This window comes from Hypanus sabinus, chromosome 3, assembly GCF_030144855.1.
Source record: "Hypanus sabinus isolate sHypSab1 chromosome 3, sHypSab1.hap1, whole genome shotgun sequence".
In the NCBI taxonomy this organism is placed as follows: Eukaryota; Metazoa; Chordata; class Chondrichthyes; order Myliobatiformes; family Dasyatidae; genus Hypanus; species Hypanus sabinus.
The window spans coordinates 74715145-74733772 of NC_082708.1; the positions used below are offsets into that span (position 1 = coordinate 74715145).

The 18628-nt window shown below is 38.7% G+C and overlaps 1 protein-coding gene across 1 annotated transcript in view; it reads right to left on the reverse strand.

Moving 5' to 3' along the window:
* The window catches only part of LOC132391455 (short transient receptor potential channel 6-like), a 125067-nt gene that overhangs the window by 24658 nt on the left and 81781 nt on the right, over nt 1-18628 (reverse strand). The window contains exons 6-8 of the mRNA XM_059964679.1: nt 13687-13917; nt 9692-9956; nt 2560-2755 (exon numbers count right to left, since the gene is read on the reverse strand). Of these exons, the coding sequence (XP_059820662.1) occupies nt 2560-2755; nt 9692-9956; nt 13687-13917 (692 nt within the window). The remainder of the gene's footprint in view (nt 1-2559; nt 2756-9691; nt 9957-13686; nt 13918-18628) is intronic.

Sequence of the window (18628 nt, forward strand, 5' to 3'; positions counted from 1 at the left end):
AGTTGTCAAAATGGCTGTTTGTGTGGTAGGACATATCCAACAAATCTTACAAAGTATTTTGAGAAGGTGACCAGGAAAGTTGAAGAAGGAAAGGCAATTGTCTAGATGGAGTTTAGCAAGACCTTTGACAGGATCCCACTTGGGAAGCTGGTCCAGGAAGTTCAAGAAATGCACAAACTGCTGGATGAACTCAGCCGGCCAGAGAGCATCTATGGAAAAGAGTACAGTTGACGTTTCAGACCGAAACCCTTTGGCAGGATTGAAACGTTGGCTGTACTATTTTCCATAGATGCTGCCTGGCCTGCTGAGTTCATCCAGCACCTTGTGCGCGTTGCTTGGATTTTGAGCACCTGCATATTTTCTCTTGTTCCAGAAAGTTCAATTGTTTGGAATTCTGGATGAAGTATTAAAATAGATTCTACATTGGTTTAGCAGTAAAGGGTAGAAGGTGGGTAGTAGATGTTTGCTCCTCAGACTGGAGGCTGGTGGCTAGTGTGCCACAAGGAACACAGTGCTGGGTCCATTGTTGCTTGTCATAATATTAATGATTTGGATGATAATGTGTTAAACTGGATCAGCAAATCTGTGGAAGATACCAAACTTGGTGTGTAGTGGACAGAGAAGAAAGCTATCAAAGCTTGCAGTAGGATCTGGAGCAGCTGGAAAAATGGGCTGAAAAATGACAGATGGAACTTAATGCAGACAAGTGTGAGATGTTGCACTTTGGAAGGACAAATCAGGGAAGAACTTACATAGTGATCGGTAGGTAGGGCATTGAAAAATGCAGTGGAACAAGGGGATCTGGAAATTTAGATCATGTCAGGCATCTATAGGCATATATTTATTATAATAATAATAAAGACAGCTTTCACCACCTTGACTTTCATAAGTCAAAATATTGAATGCTGGAGTTGGGATGTCATGTTAAAGTTGTACAAGACACTGATGAGGCTGTATTTGGTGTATTGTGAGAAGTTCTGGTCACCTACCTACAGGAAGGATATCAAAAATATTTAGAACATCTGATAGTCATTTTTGTAATCTATGGAATGCAGCAGTAGTATTCATACAGTAACTCCCATAAGTAACCATGCAATAGTGGCCAGAAATTATTTTTTGTTCTGTCAATAGAGGGATGAATTTTAGTCAGTACACCATGTATAACATCTCTTTTTCAAGTCCTGCTGTGCGATTCCTTTAATCCCCCGAGACAGTAGAAGGAATCTTGTTTGTTAGACAACATCATTATCCATGTATCATTACCAACTTTCATTGGATTATCCAGGCTTATATTCACAGATGTTGGACAGGAATTGGAAGCATGACTTTCTGATTAGTAGGCTATCAGATGAAGCACAACTGACAGCATTGGTTAAGCATCTGCTCATATGGTTGTAAAATACCTTGAGACACACTGAAGTTGCAAATGGTGGTGGACAAACTCTACTGTTTTTCATATTCAAGGCTATCGGTCCTCAGAAAGGACAGCAATATACAACTAACACAGTAGAAAAGAGCTTAGTAAGGGTAAGTCAGCACGCAAACTGTGTAGTTATCTAAGGAGCACCTAGAACCTAATAAATGGTAAAGTTATTACCATTATAGTGGAAAAATTGAAAAGGGAGGCATGCAAAAAAATTGGATGCCAATAACAGAAAATGTTAATCTTCATTTCGATTAGTACAAGCAAATCAGTTCAAGTTTTAAAGCAAATTACTGTTACATAATGGGGACAGTTTCTTGAAGTGATTCATCATCAAACTAAAAAGCCACACTAAATTCAATGGTGAGCAACAGACCAAAAGTAATCAACAATCTAACCACAAGAAACCATTTCTCAAATTGTGGCAATAACATGACAGAACTTGCTAAGGGCTCGACTGAGTGAAGGTAGTTGTACAACAAGGAATTTACATTCAAATAAACTTCAGAATATTATTTCAGAGCTATTAGAATCAAAATTCAAACTTGAATTGGAAACAGTGGAGGCAAGTTTTGAAAGCAGACTACAATGTACATACGCTAAGTGCTCATTATCCATTGACTGAACGTCTAGGGGTGAGTGTACTTGAGAGTTCAGGGTTGAGACAACTTTGGCATCAGTACTGTGAGAAGTTTTGGAGCTGGAGACAGGATCGAGAGTGTGAAACCGGAGTGCAGATGCAGCCAGTACTGGCATTGGGTTCAGGATTGAGAACACCAAGAGTCAGATGTGGGTGAGTAGATACTGTTTACAGTTGAAATGGAAACTTACACACTGAAATTTACAAACAAGCTCAATGTTCTTTATAGCTTTGACCATGTATGTCACTTAAGCCTCAGAGTAATTGTCAGTGGCCTTAGTGGTATCCATGACTTTTTGTTCTCCATGGAAGTCTGTGCCCCTATTCCTGAGGAATAATGTGGACATAATGCACTTTTTCACATAGTCTTTAGAGGTTACAGAGGACAAATTTACATGTCATATTTCAAATTTTAAGCAAAACCAACAGTGAACTATACTTTTTTTAAAAAAACATTCACAACATCATACACAGTAATTAAGAATTGAGAACTTACCTCAATTTCTTGAAATGAATTGTTAATCATCGCAATCAGCATATTTAGAAGCACAATGACCATTGTCACGTGGTAAACACCATACAAAACATAGCCAATGTTCTCAATAAATTTGTGATCATAATTGATGACCACTGACTTGACTTCTGATAAACCAAAAATAGCCCAAAATAGAGTTTTAAAGCTTTCTTCAACACTGCAAGAGAAATGATAAATATCATTTGATCCATTCAGGATATCAATTGAAAATAAACAATGTTTTAGTTCCTTATTAAATATGATAAATGCTGCAGTGTAAACTCAAGATTATTTGGGTTAAATTTCTTCATTTTACCATAAGATCATGAGACCATAAGATATAGGAGCAGAATTAAGTCATTTGGCCCATCACTATTGTAGTCTTCTTTACTTCTGTTCAATACCAGAGAGCCGGTCACTGTGGCTCCTGGTAGGTCAACCCCCTCAACAGTATCTAAAGTAGCATACTTATTATTGAGTGGAACGGCCACAAGGGTATCCTGCGATGGCTGCCCATTTCAGGAATCGTTGTGCAAAATGAATAGCTGACTGAAATAATATTTAGGAACAATGATCTTCACATTTACAGCTGAAAACCTCCTGAAGCCGAACCTGAAAGTAACCTGTAATGGGCTCACAAGGCTGAGAGTTAAAAAGCCTAGGGGAAGTTCAGTAACTAGTCAATATCCCCAGCAAACAGGATGCAGAAGGACAACAAAATCAGTATACTAACCAAATTTAGATGCTGAGCTTTCAGGGAAAGAAATGTAAATGTTATAGTCACAGTCAGTGAGATCAGTGCTATGCATTCACGTAATAAAGAACTTCAGTTCCCAGTGTGCAATGCGGGTGGTTCACCAGAAACTAGAAGTGATGTAGGTGAACTGGGAGTGCAAGCTGAAGTGCGGATCTAGAAGCCCGTGCCTAGAGTGTCTAAATAAAGATCTGTTGGTTTTTACCCACGCAAGTGTGTCTTGGTGTCAGAAGTAGGTGTGAGGCCTAAATACAAAGAATAACTGAATGCCACAAACAACTAAGAAAGAGACGTTAGGTTCCAATGGAGTAAAGCTGCTGGCAAGAGAGCACACTGTCATGAATGTGGTGAACTACATAGACCTGTCTGGACACGCCCCCCCCCCAACCCCGCTGACTGCTCCTGTGACTCCTCCCACGGACCCCGGTATAAAGGTGATTGGAGACACAGCCCCGGCCTCAGTCTCCAGGATGTAGTGTGGTGGTCAATTGCTGCTTGTTCTTTCTTCCAGCCAATAAAAGCCTATATCTCGCCTCATGTCTTCGAGAGTTATTGATGGTGCATCAGTGAAGGTTACCAAGAAATTGAGGTGAGGGACTAAAAATTCCCTCAGTGGACAACCTAAGTGCTCCCACAGCTCTGCAAGCTCACCGGAATCCCAAATGATAACTGGAAACGCTTCAAACAGCAATTCAATAGCTATTTAGCGGTGAGTAGAAACAGAGGCATGGAGGTAAAATGAAAGCGTCTATCTTTCTACACGCAATTGGCAAAGGTGCTTTGGACATTTGTAACAGCTTTCAAATTGATGAGGCAGCCTTGACTTTGAACACTCGATGGCAACATTTGAGGAGTATTGTGTCCCAAGTAAAAACATCACGCTTTAAGTTATTTTTCCTGTAACCAGAAGCAAGGTGTTAGTTTTGACCGAAACTTAGCTGACCTTATCACATGGAGCAAGTCCTGTCAGCTTGGAGATTTGAGAGACTTGCCAGTCAGAGACAAAATAGTTTGCGGAATCCCAGATAACGGGCTGAAAGAAAGCTTGCTCGGGGAAAAAGATTTGTCTTTAGAAAAGGCTGTGAATATGTGTAGTGCAGCGGAGACCATACAAGCACAAGCTAAGGAGCTGCACCGGCAGAAACAACAGTGCACGCTGTGAAAGCAAAGGGGAAGAGCACAAGGTGTTTCACAAAACAACAGCATAAGGAAGAGGTAGCATAACACAGTAAATGCAGCAAATGTGGAGGTAGACATGTCCTGAAGAAGTGTCCTGCTTACTGAAAGTTCTGCAATAATAGTGAGGAAAGGAATCATTTCACAAAGTGCTGCAAAGCTACCAAGAGGGGCGTATAAGGTTGCTGAGAAAATGGAGGAAGTTTTTGTAGATTCTCTGCAGACTGCTGGTGTTGGTGAAACAGAATGGATTGTTCCAGCAACTGTGAATGAGACAGTAATTCCATTCAAGCTTGACACCAGAGCCCAGGTGAATCTGTTATCCAGGAATGATTACAAGACTCTCAAAGTAAAGAGCAAGATTTACCCAGTGAAGTTAAAAGTGACAGGCTATTCTGGAGAGAACATACCAGTAAAAGGGGGGTGTATAGTGAACTTCAAGTACAAGGGACTAAAGTACGGCACTTAAAGGCACAGCTACTGATTGTTGGAAAGTGAGTACAGCCAATATTAGGTCTGACTGCAAGCAAAAGGCTTAATTTGGTGTAAAGAGTTTTTTTTGTAGTGGCTTCACACAATAAGGGTGACCAGGCCATACTCAAAAGTGCACAGAAATCTTTGATGGGCTCGGGTGTTTACCCAATGTTACTCGAGAAACTCCTAACAGTATCCATGAGAGAGGTTATGCAAGAGAGACACAAGAACTCCACCTTCCATAGACATCCATACCGGCTACACCAGCCTGGCAGTGAGACTGCCAGTGCTGAACAGAGTGATTGGGATGAAGAAGTTGCTAGTCTTGTTTCCACACCAAGCAGCTGTGGTTCAAAATCTGTGTCTCAACGACTTCTAGTTACAGACTGGAAATCAAAAATATCCCCAAAATTGCTCTCCAAAGTTAAAGAGGAAAAATAAAAAGGAAAATGGGGAGACCACAATCCCCAAGATCAGAACAACAGTTCAACACAAACCAACAGGAGAGTTGCTATCTATGATATGCAGCCAACAGAAGGAACTCTGCAAGTTGAGACAGACTCAGTTAGAACTTAAGCAAAGACTTACTGATCACATGGATGTAGTTCAAGTCTCCATTATGAGGCATGTGGAGTGAATTATGGCCACACAGCAAGAACAAGAACAGAGACTTACAGATAGGATCTTGGCAACGATGTGAAAGAAATGAACACGTAGATCAGAGTTTTCAAAAGGACACTGGTATTAAGTGAAAGCAAGACACCTGTGGAAACAAATAGCAGTCCAAAAGGGATCATTAAGCCACCATAGACAGATTGAGAGTGGCTAAGTGAATGGGGGGACTGTATTTACTTATTACAATTGAAGTTAATGTAAATACCTTATACTTTATTGCCACCAATTGATACTAGAGTGTACAATCATCACAGTGATATTTGTTTCTGCACTTCATGCTCCCTGAAGTACAAATCGAAGTAAATATAATAAAAATTGAAATTATAATTATAATTAGAAAATAGAAAAGGGAAAGTAAGGTAGTGCAAGTCAGGTCCGGATATTTGGAAGGTACGGCCCAGATCCGGGTCAGGATCCATTCAGCAGTCTTATCACAGTTGGAAAGAAGCTGTTCACAAATCTGGCCATATGTATCTTCATGCTCCTGAACCTTCTCCCAGAGGGAAGTGGGACAAAAATTGTTTTGGCTGGGTGGGCCTTGTCCTTGATTATTCTGGCAGCACTGCTCCGACAGCGTGCAGTGTAAAGTGAGTCTAAGGATGGAAGATTGGTTTGTGTGATGTGCTGGGCTATGTTGAATGTGTTGAAATGTGTTGAAAAGCTCATTACAATTGACATTTTGTTGGAAAGCATTTTCTCTTGCAGGTTTGAGGACATGGTATTGTGTTTGTTATGCTTTAAAGGGGAAAGATGCATTATGTGTGTACATAATAAAGAACTTCAGTTCCCAGTGTGCATCGCAGGTGGTTCACCAGAAATCAGAGATGATGTGGGTGTATTGGGAGTGTGCGCTAAAGTGTGGAGCTAGAAGACAATTTCTAGAGTGTCTGAATGAAGACTTGTTAGCTTTTACCCATGCAAGTGTGTCTTTGTTAAAGAACAAAGATAACAAAAATTACATCTCCTCAGTTCTACAATTTTTGCTTCATGTATTGCACTAACAAATTATTTCCATCAAGGTGTGATCTAACTGTAGCTCAAGATGATATAACTCAAACAATGATTGGTCTTTAACACGGGGAAATCAGTACAACACCACAGTACAAACCAACTTAATTCCATGTCCATCAGTTTAATCACTGTACAATTACATTCTAAGATGATTAATCATGAAAACACCTTTTCAGCAATCTAAAGATGGCAGCAAAGACTGAGGATGAATGAAGTTTCTCTGCTTTAATCAACTGGCCTTTGTTTAAAGATGACAAGAAATTAATGAGTCTACATGAGGGCACAAAAGAGGAGCAGAGACAATTAAATGTTAGCCGCTAGACATTGAACAGAGAAGTTTTACTACATTTGAGTACAACATATACTGTAGCAGAACTTCCTCCATCATCGTTAGGGTAATGGATATTTTTGTCCAAATGCTGGCAGACTGTCTTCCCAATATTCTGCACCCGTGTATGCTATGCGCACATGGGTAATGTCATAAATCTATCTCGATGATACATTTATCTTGGCCAGCATCTAACACAGAACAAAAATTCTATAAATAACTGGAATGCCTTTTTGAAGTATCATCAATAAAACCTGTTGTTTAAAACATGGATCAAATTCACTCATCTTCCTGCCTCTGAGCTATTTCAAACTGCAAGTGTAAAAGAGTACATTGTTTCCCTTTCATCGTTATGTGAAGGTATTAATTCCCATTTCATGTTTCCTGGAAATCCCTACAGACAGGTGAATAGTTATTAAAAGCAGAAAAGAAATGTTTCTGGTCATCTCTGTTAACCCTTGAGAAGAAAGTGTAGGGCTGCAGCATGGTCACTTCTCTGGAGAGTTCCACAGCTGTGCACCTAAGGACATGTATCAGAGTCGAGATGTAGAATCCCAGCACATCCATCTTTCCGCTGGACAGGGGAACTAAATACACATTACACCCAACTCCGCAGCTTTGTCCCACAGACAGCTCCAATCACTTGAATGAGGTCACTGACCGCTTAATTAAAGTCAAACAGGTGACTGTTATTTTAATTTACCTTACTGATTTTAAGTAATTTGTAAGACTTTGAAAATGATTAAACTACATTTGTTCTTCATTCATTAATTACTACCTCTGAAATGTTTTAAATGCCTTCAATTATTACTGATCTTTGGCAGTCGTTAGCAATCTGAGACCACACCAGCAAGCTCCGTTCACATGAGGGCTTTCTGGATAGGCGCCTCTCATCTAGATACAGATCAGGTTGCTGAAGGACCAGATTAGTGCGATCACTGCATTAGGGCTGTGAAGCAGTTCCAGTCTGATCCAGACCGATAAGTTGCTTCTTGATGCCATACAGTCATTACTGTTAAATCAAAGACTCCAGGATTTTAATCAATGATAACAGAGAGGCCCGCCTACTTTTCAAAGGTGGGATGTCCGAGACTTGGAATTGTCTTGTGCTTCCTCACCTCTTTTCACAGTTACCGCCCTCAAAGATGTCATCAGTGGAGTGGCAACAGTACGTAGTTGTTGAAATATACCACAAGCATTAATGGAGGAGGTAAGGAGTATGTAAGGTGATAGATGGTGTGGCAAGAAACCAGAATGTCTTGCCCTAATTGTTTTTGGGTCTTATGAGTGCAGATCCAATAAAAAAAATGGATAATATTCTATCACTCTTGAGTTTTGCCGATAGTGGGAAGGCACTTGGAAGGGATGAATTAAGTCTCAGTGTTAAATACTCAAACTCTGATATTTTCTAGAAGTCTTGTTAATGGAACGACTGTTCTAGTTAAGTTTCGGATAAGTGAAATAGACCCAGGATGGTAGGAAGTTGATGCTAAACATCAAGGGGAAGTAGTACTCTGTTCTGTTAAATATGGTCACTGGCTATTGTTTGGCACAATGTATCAGACTTTCTTCAGGCAGGTTCCTTATTCTTCTAGTTCTAAGTGACTGCCCTACCCCTGCATTTTATCTCCACTCTGCGCTCATGTGCCAGAAAAGGGATTAATGGGGATGGTCAATTGGACAAGAGAATCTTGGAGTGAGCGATCCCTGTGGAAAGCATGGAGTTGGGGGAAGTAAATAAGTTTTTTTTTTGATAGGATCACATTGAAGATTGCAGACATTGTGCCGAATGATGTGTCGGAATAGGAGGCTTTAGGTGGTTTCGGTGGTGGGAAGTCCTCCTTCTTCAAAGGACGGTGTTTCCCTTCATTCACCATTGAGGCTGCCTTACCCACATTTCCTCCATTACCTGGACATCCACGCTCATTCCATCTTCCCGCCTGATACACATCTCCAACCCCAATGCTAGAACCCAAGATAAGTGTCTATATAACCATCAGCAGAAATTTAACCGATCTGTAGAAAAGTGTCAATATGTGATTGGCCATATTTTATAACCCAATTCCAAAATTTGGCTATCTATTCAGGTTATCATTGTAACATGGGCAACAAAAAAAGTCTAACTTAAAATAAAGTCCTAGTTATTAAAGTTTAAGGAAAGTTATTAAAGTTTATTACTTCAGTAGTTTACAGCAGTCATTTTCAAAGTTTATTTGGATAAAACTCCAATTCTTTGGCATCAGTCAAGTCAATTTTTCTTTCTTAACAACATTTAACTGAGCTCACCTTATGCAAAGAATTTAGGTCTGAACAGGAAAGAAGCTAATTGATATAACAGTTCAAGTTAATGAATCTGAGTGTTAACTAGGTAAGCTTTGAAAGATCTTTAATGAATTTAAAGGTACAGGAGGCCCCCCGCTTTATGAATGTTTGCTTTACGCCACTTTGCTTTTGCAAAAGACCTGCATTAGTAACCTGTTTTTATATTACAAAGAGGATTTTTGCTTTTACAAAAATTTTTCCCATATAAATTAATGGTTCTTCACTTTATGCCATTTCGGTTTAAGAAAGGTTTCATAGGAATGCTCTACCTTTATTAAGGGGGGGGGGGGGGAAAGACCTGCTATATGATAATCTTCTCCAAGATATCAAGATGCAAGCAATTCATCAAAAGAACTGGTTTGAGCAGTACTTACTTGGTAAACGCATTGTTTTTTTTTGCTCCAAGGTAGTGTGAATAAAGATTAAACATTCCAATCATGAAGGCCACAAAAACCATGATGAATATGACCATGAATTTGAAAATGTCTTTCACAGTTCGTCCAAGTGATATTTGTAAAGGTCCAAAGCTTTCATTAGCTGGAAGAATGTATGCAATTCTGGAGAAGCTCAACACAACAGCTATTGCATACAAACCTTCCGAGATGAGTTGAGGATCAGAAGGGCGCCACTCCATTCGAGCTGGAAAGAACATTTAAAAGACAGTGTTAGTTCTACCTCACTTTGACATAATATATATTGGTTATAAATCCCAAAACCTTAAGCTGTCTAAAATATTCAAAATGCTCTTTACTGAGGGAGGTTACTGGCCTGTTTATTTTGAAGCTGCTGCATAGCACAGCAACAAAGCAAACAAAACAGAAGGCAGGTTCAGTTACTGGCAACTATATCTGTTAAGAGTTTGGCATTGTTGGCTCAATGGTGAAAAGCCAGTCAAGAGAGCCGTGGATTAGAAGCAATGGCCACAACACTATTACACAGTGTTCTTGGTGAGGAAAACACCAAACACAGAATCAGTACCGTTACATATGATTTTTTAAAAATTGTTTCCCTCTGTAGACCAGGCTTCTTTTGTCAGAAGGAAAGGGGACAATTACCATTCAGAGAGAAGCTTTCAGATCATTACTCCTATACTTTGTCTAATACATTGTCTCACTCACAAAGATCAAGTGCAATATCATCAACAAGAATTTTACCACACAGTGTGTTACATTGCAAAGTATGTTTGAAAGCACCAGAAGAGCCAAAATTGTAATGTTTCATTGTGTACCCTGGGGAAATATGCCATCAGCATAAACAGGATCAAAGCAGGTTGGCAGGTTAAAGCACAATTTACTCTAATCAATCTTTACAAACATCAATAAAGTTGCTACATAATCACATTGGAGGGCAATCACATCGCTGAAGATGCATCATCAAAGGAGTCTCAGTCAAGTGGTCAGGGTCAGTAGGGGTCCAAGGAAAACCACAAAGCTGGTCTGTTTATTGAAAATTATCTAGCTGATTTTCAATGAAAATGGATGCTAAAAGAGTTTATCAGCTCAAAACCCTTATGCTTAATTATGTATGGGCAGCAAACCAGATGTTAGACTAAATGATAGAGACCACTGGCACAGCAGTTCATAGGTTCATTGATGTCAATGGACAGCAGTCTGTACTGGCCATTTTGCACTCTTATCTGCAGTGAATGTTACCCTCCTTGAAACTTTGTTGATTGGGCCAACTGCTTCTGGGAATAGTGCTTTTCTGAGTTATTGGCAATAACATTGTAAACCAGCTCATTAGAAGCAGCTTAACATGGTATTGCATGTTATGGAAAGAATCTGCCCTCCCTTCTTGTCTGCTCTTGATTAACCAGATGCTTTTTCACTTTTATGTAGTTTTGATTTAAAGACATTGAAATCTAGATGATTTTTCACTTGTACTGCTTTCTATGGCCATTTACAATATAGAAAACTTTGGTGCGAGAATGGAGTTTTGGCTGCTCCCAACACTGGAAGCTAGAGGATGAAAAAAGAAAGTCTGGAAGGAGGGAGATAAATATTTATGTCTAGTGATCTATATAGAAGTTGTCAGGGGCCTTACCGTGATTGTTGAATAACTGTACCCACCCCATCAATATTCTGCACATGCACACTTTATGAATTCAATATTCCAAGAATAAATTATCATGAAGTTATAGACAAATCAATTCTCTGATTACTCTAAAACACCTCCATTTGTTGTACATTTTATACCAATTTTGCTTCTTTAGGTCTTTCTCTTCATGCACCCAACCTTGGGCAGGACTATACCCGAATACAAAGGATTGAGAAGCAGTCTGGATTTTTAAAGGAAGGCATCGCTGTCAGGCAAGTGTTATTCACCCTATACTGTGTTCTGATTTACAGCACAGAGTGTGAATGCACTAGTGAAGCAATAGTGACTGCAGCTGAGCTTGAGGATATCTACCTGAAATATCTACCTGATCTTTCTACCTGAAAGATCCAGCAACTTTTGCAAAGGGTTCTGCTGCTTCTATGAACTCTGTTGTTGTCAGACATTACATCAGTGATATTGTTGGCACCGGCAGATGCGATGTCATCAAGCTCGCTGAACAGCCAATCACATTAAAGGATTTTCACATATACTAAATCAGGAAGAATGTTTTAATTAAATTTTTAATCTTTACATGAACTACTACATAAAGACTGCACCACTGTACACATGATCTGGATTTTCAAATATAACCTTAAGAATCTACTTAGCAGTCTTAAAATGCCACATTTTAAAAGATTTATATTAATCGATCACAATACATTCAGAAAAAAATTGCTGTCAGGTAGTTGGCCAAGTAATAAATAATTACAGATCAAGTAACAAGCAATATATTTCCCGGCACAAAAAAAATTCTCCTTGATTTAATTAGAAATTATGGGTGAACATTGCAGCTTTGGAGTCACACAATCACTAAAAGAATCTTAGAGATTTGGGTTCTAAGCCAGACTAAGAAAACACATATTCATTGACAATTCCACAGAGTAGCAAACTCTGATGGTTTGCTGTTTTAACTACAGCAAAATTCAGGGTGTTCTAATATCTTAAATGACCTACAACCTTACAATGAGGAGAGGTGAATGCCTGTTTCTGAAATAACACAGGTGTTACAGAGCACCTGGTTTATGAAGAACAAGCAGCAGATCCAAGCAAAAGAGGTAGAAAATAACCGAGCAAGTCTCAATTTGCACGTTTATGCAAAAGTAATAATTTTGATGTGTCAGCCCATTTATGACCTGTGCCTTCACAAAAAACACTCTGTACTCTAATAAATCTTCTTAACATTTGAGGCAGGTCATCAAGATTCAAGATCAGTACATCTTTCACTTTTTATACCAGGAAAAACTCCTTTGCATTTCTCTGTGATTAAGTTACACATTCTATCATAGATTGGAAAATACTCCTTTACTGACCTTATGAGAACAATAAACTTCCATAGCCACTGTAAACATTCTTACAAAATCTCACTCGCAAACATAACCCTCTCCTTCCAAGCTGTTAGTGATTCTGTAAGCCTTGGCATCATCTCTAGTACGAGAACAATTTAACCCTTCTTTTCTCTACACTGGGCTAGCAGCCCCATCTCATCACTTTCTTAGTTCAATGTTTGACATCCTTTTTCCAAAGTAGCAGTCTTGTCATCCCTCTACAGAGACCTTGCTCAGCTCAATAATTTGGATTCTGCTGAGGATGAAATTTACTCCCTTCCCTCATCACCTGACGTCCCGTCATCATAAATCCCATGCTTGTCACACCGGATTATTTAAGTAAGCTCATGTTTAGTTTTCTGAAGATCAGGCTCCTTTGACTTCACTGAGCTTAGGGTCTGCTTTACCGCAGTTGCAGTAGGAACCCAGGAAATCTCTCACCCAAGTACAAGTATGTTCCTAACTTTGGATTAATTTCACATAATCTATATCTGCATAGAAGTCAGCTTTAGCTTCACAGAAATGGCAAACGTTCATGTTAAGATTTCACATAACCAAATCAAGGTATTCAGGAAATAGTCCTTAAAATTACTTTTTTAAGCCAATTTAGTACTCAGATAACAGAACTAGTTTGCTGCAATACTACATAAGCATTTCCACTCTACATGTTAATTCTTAGTTTATTGTAGCAAATATTTTTAATATTGGGCTTGTGAACTGACCTTATTCCACCACCTGAAATCATAACATTGCAATTTAGAAAATTATTATATCTATATGTCCAGAAATTTGAATGAGTAATAGAGAGTTCTATTCCTAAAGCAATATTAGTCTTCAGTTAGAAACATGTAATTAAACAATAAAGTGCGTGTTTCTCTGTGTCTCCGTAAAACCCTAACAGATTAATCGACATAATAAGGATTGAAAGGTGAAGCTATTAAACTGACCAAGAGTGTAGTACTGTATTTCTTTTGGAAGAGTCACATTAGCTAAAACCGTTTTAACTTTTTCATCCACAAAACTCTGTGCCTTGGAAGCATGCCAAAATGCCATAAACCGTGCAATGAAGGATGCTGCAAAGATGGCCAACATTCCAAAGTCTAATAAATTCCATAGTTCCAGCCAATATTCTCCTGGGCCTTGGGACCACATTGTTTTACATTCCAACCAGATCATCCCTGAAGGAAGGAAAAAGAAGAAGGTTAACTCCAATCATTTAATCATTACAAAATGTGTACTTGTAATAGATGGCGGATATGCAGAATAACGGATTAAAGTTGGAGGCTCATGGGCTGACTGGCTACGACATCTGACATGTGAATTCAGGTTAACCAGTCACAAATATCATTTTGTGCTATATTTTTAAACTTTAATTATTTTTGATAATTTTCCACCTACAATTAACTTGCTGAAGTTCATAAGTGAGATGTTATGTGGGGGTCATTGGAATAGACGAATGATACAATGCTATTTGGCAGAAACACTTCCTACTACACACCCAACATCTCTAAACTAAATGAACTCTCAGCAATACACTTCAATGGTGTCAGCATGATTTATTTTAAGTCACAATTAATTTCTTTACCTTCTTGCAAAAATAAAAAATCTGCATGCACACCTTCTTTCAAGTCTAGGAAAAAGCACCTGCAAGAGGAACTCAACAGGTTGGGCAGCACCTGTGGGAGGAATGGAAGTTCTCCACTATGAAGTCTCAACAAAGTACGTGACTTGAAGAAACATTTTTCCAATTCCTATGTCTTCACCACCTCCCACCCAGATGTTGTTAAACCTGTTGAGTTCCTCTCACAGATTGTCTGTTACTCCAGATTCCAGCATCAGAAAAATCTTCTGTCCCCATCCTCTGACCATAAATGGGCTAGTTAACATGAGAATGCTTGTTAAAGATAGGAGGAGGAGATATCATTTGACTTTAGTCTTTCCATCTCTTAAGTAACTAAAAAGTATTTTCTGCACCCAGTGGAATGTTGCCTTTTCTTTTATCAACATTTCTGATGTTCCAGAATGAAATCTAAAGGGAATTTCATGGAAGCCATTGCAGTCTATAAAGGACAAAGATTAGTTTATATAAAAAAAACATGGACAAGCCATAGCTTTGTCAGGCTAAGTGTGATTCTCTGCAAAATCTTCAAAACTCTGGCCTCAATTTCATGGATACATCTAATACTGAGTTATGAAGCTTAGAGCTACTGGCAGTGATTTTGTTATAAGTCAAGACCTCTCCTTGCCCAGCTGTTCACAAACTAAGATAGTCAAGCAAAATGATGGTTTGGCTAGTGATTAGCGTAACATGCCATCTTGGCAAAAGAGGTGAAGAATGCACTGCCAGCTGGTGCCTAGAGATTCACCAGAGGTCTAATTGAGAATTATCTTCCTTGCATTACAGACTACATGTCATCTTGATGGATAATACATCATCCAATAGTCTCCCCTGACAACAACCAGCTGAATAGTTTCAAATAAGTCACTGCTGAGCATTTTCAAAACCACCTTTTACTTATTACCAGTAGTCTGAAGAGAACTTTTGAATTAGTTTGAAAGAACTTCTGTAGTTTGCTTGTTGGTGCCAAAATTTGGCAGCCTAATCCCAAATGTTGTCGATACTTTCTTCATAAGTTTTTCTCCAACAACCTTTTATAAGCCCGGATGCATTCAAAATCCCAGTTGCATCCTCACCCTCCATTCTATGATGCAATCTTCTCCACTGATGTTGATTAGATTTTGAGCCTATGTCCACTGGCTCAAAATCCACCTTGCTGAATGATGAGAAAGGTATGAGTTCATTAACGAAATGCAGCTCTGCCCATCAGAGGGTACTCCATCTACATAGCATTTAGTTTAGTTCTAGCTGTGGTTTTCAATAGTGTTCACTACTAAATCTAATGCATTAGATTTAGGAACTTTTTTTATCTGGAACTCCATTACAAACACAGGAGACAAATTTCCAATAAGAAAGAAATTATAAAACCGTTTGGCGAGACCAGACGGATACAAAGAAATCTAGGTGTGACATTTAAACGTTCACGTTTCCCTGAGGTTTGACAATGCAACCTAATACAAATATTGGTATAGAAAATGCACTCTTCCAGCAACTGGGGATCTAGAAAGAGTAGAACTAAATAGAGGTTCAGAGGATGAAGGGTCATTACACTGACATCTAACACTATCCTTCATGCAGCTAGTTTAGAAGTTAAATTTGATCACAAAGTTTTGGTCCCAATTGTCCTTTTCCATTAATAAACCATGGCTGAAAGTGCTAAAACAGGTATCTGCATCAAAAAAAAAATCAAATTCAGCACAATTTCTTTGGTACAGTATTTGTCGGCTTTATGCACCCATATCTACTAAAGTTATTCAGTGTGCTGGACAATTATAAAGGTTACTTTATAAAGGGCAGGTAAGACAAACTTTGCACACATTATTACCTGCAAACATTAACTAGGATACTTTCATATATTTATCTCATTTGAAATATAGAAACATAGAAAACCTACAGCACAATACAGGCCCTTCAGCCCACAAAGTTGTGCCAAACATGTCCCTACCTTAGAAATTACTAGGCCTACATGTAGCCCTTTATTTTGCTAAGCTTCATGTACCTATCTAAAAGTTTCTTAAAAGACTCTATCGTATCTGCCTCCACTACCGTTGCAGGCAGCCCATTCCACACCCTCACCACTCTCTGAGTAAAAAACTTACCCCTGACATCTCCTCTGTACCTACACCCCAGCACCTTAAACCTGTGTCCTCTCGTGGCAACAATTTCAGCCCTGGGAAAAAGCCTCTGACTATCCACACGATCAATGCCTCTCATCATCTTATACACCTCTATCAGGTCACCTCTCATCCTCCGTTGCTCCAAGGAGAAAAGGATGAGTTCACTCAACCTATTCTCATAAGGCATGCTCCCCAATCCAGGCAACATCCTTGTAAATCTCCTCTGCATTCTTTCTATGGCTTCCACATCCTTCCAGTAGTGAGGCAACCTGAACTGAGCACAGTACTCCAAGTGGGTTCTGACCAGGGTCCTATATAGCTGCAACATTACCTCTAGGTTCCTAAATTAGCTATCAGATTGAAGATTTTGTTTGAAATTTCCAGCATCTACGCTATTTTGCTTTTCAATTTTTTTATGCTATTTATGTTTTCAAAACAATCTCATCTTTAATTGCTCATAGCAACTCATAACAATCACAGACACTGTTCAGAATGAAGGATTTATAGCAGCCAATCAAAGCTGAATTAATTTGGCACGAGTGAATAAGCTTTCTAAACTGTTATTACTTAGCCAAATATTTCTCTACTAATTATTTACATATGATATTTCAATGCCCCTTTGATGTGTATAAGATTAATAAACAATTGTTATTCTTGGTTTTATTGTCCAATTAATCTTAATATTTCATAAGAAAAGATTTATTTGCTCAATAATTTTAATCACAATGACAGGATAATGGTGTAAACACCAATACAATTCAGTCTAGTTTATGTAAAAACAAGACAAAATTTGCATTAATAACTAGTTGATTGTATCTTGAGTAGATAAAGTGCAAGAGTTCATGATGTTATCTGATATCCTGAATGGTTGTTTCTGCCAGAGAACTGAACCCATGTTCCGTATTGTCCTTGCTCTCAAATTTGTCAGCCATTTTACCTCAATCTACCCCTTGATTTGCAATCCTGAATGCAAGCTCTACCAAGTTTCTATTCAACCTCAGCCATCAGGTGACCTCCACTGAATGCTCTACCCTGCATTATAGAAATCAATATAAAATTGCCTAAAATTTGTTGATTTCCTGCCAGATGAAAAACCTCCCTCACTGCTCTTTTGATTTTATTCTAAACTCATCATTACTTTTCTCTTTATAATCCTATGGATTTCCCTGTAAACATGTCCAACGTGTGAGGCGAGCAACGGAAACGATGATGAATGCACACCATTCTGAAGGTTTTCAAACTGACATTTCAGCTCTGTTTCTCTGCTGTGCTTTCCCAGCATTTTGTGATTTTTTAAAAAAATGAATAATCTTCTGAAGTTAATATCAATTAATTGACCATTATTTTCCATGGCATTTTTATTGCTCTTCATTAAAGATGAATTTTGAAAAATAGAGGGATGATTTCTAAATTCGAGAGATTTGTAAGTGAATGGAATGGTTGGGCAGAGATATGAAAAAGACTGAAGCTGGAATATCGGGGACACTTGTGGGTTCTTCCCAGCATATCCTTAGTCATGTTGGTTGCTAGCGCAAACAACACATTTCACTGTATTTCTGACGTACATGTGATAAATAAATCTGAACATCAATAAAATCAAAGGCAAGAAGAATAAGGGAAAGCAGGAAGATGTGATTGGGCGACACCAGGCTTTGGTTTTTGAAGAATTACTGATGATGTAAATTATTCCAGGATTATAAACTAAAGACTAAAATTGCTACAATTACAGAGTAACGTTCATGGGGCAAAAAGATCTTGTGTATTTCTCAGTTTTTATTCAGATGCCTTAGCCCGAGCTCTATTCAATTTTTGTGTCTATGACAGAAGTCAAGTGCAGATCCAATGCCATATTAAAGTTTGCTGACAGTGTTGTTGCCTGAATCAAAGGTGGTGATGAATCAACATAGAGGAGGGAGATCGACAAAACTATTAATTCAATCCAGGCTTTCCATGAATAGAACATTGCGTATCCGCCAAGTAGCAGAGGTGTGCCAAAAATACCTATTCAAGTATCACAAAGAAAGCAGGAAGCAAATGGCTTCCTAAGCACCATGGACCCATCTCAGTACAGCCCAAGTTCATTGTTGTTATGAAATCTTAGTCCCACGTGAGTATGGGTGATCTTCGCTGTTGCGTGTGACTTAAATAGCCGAG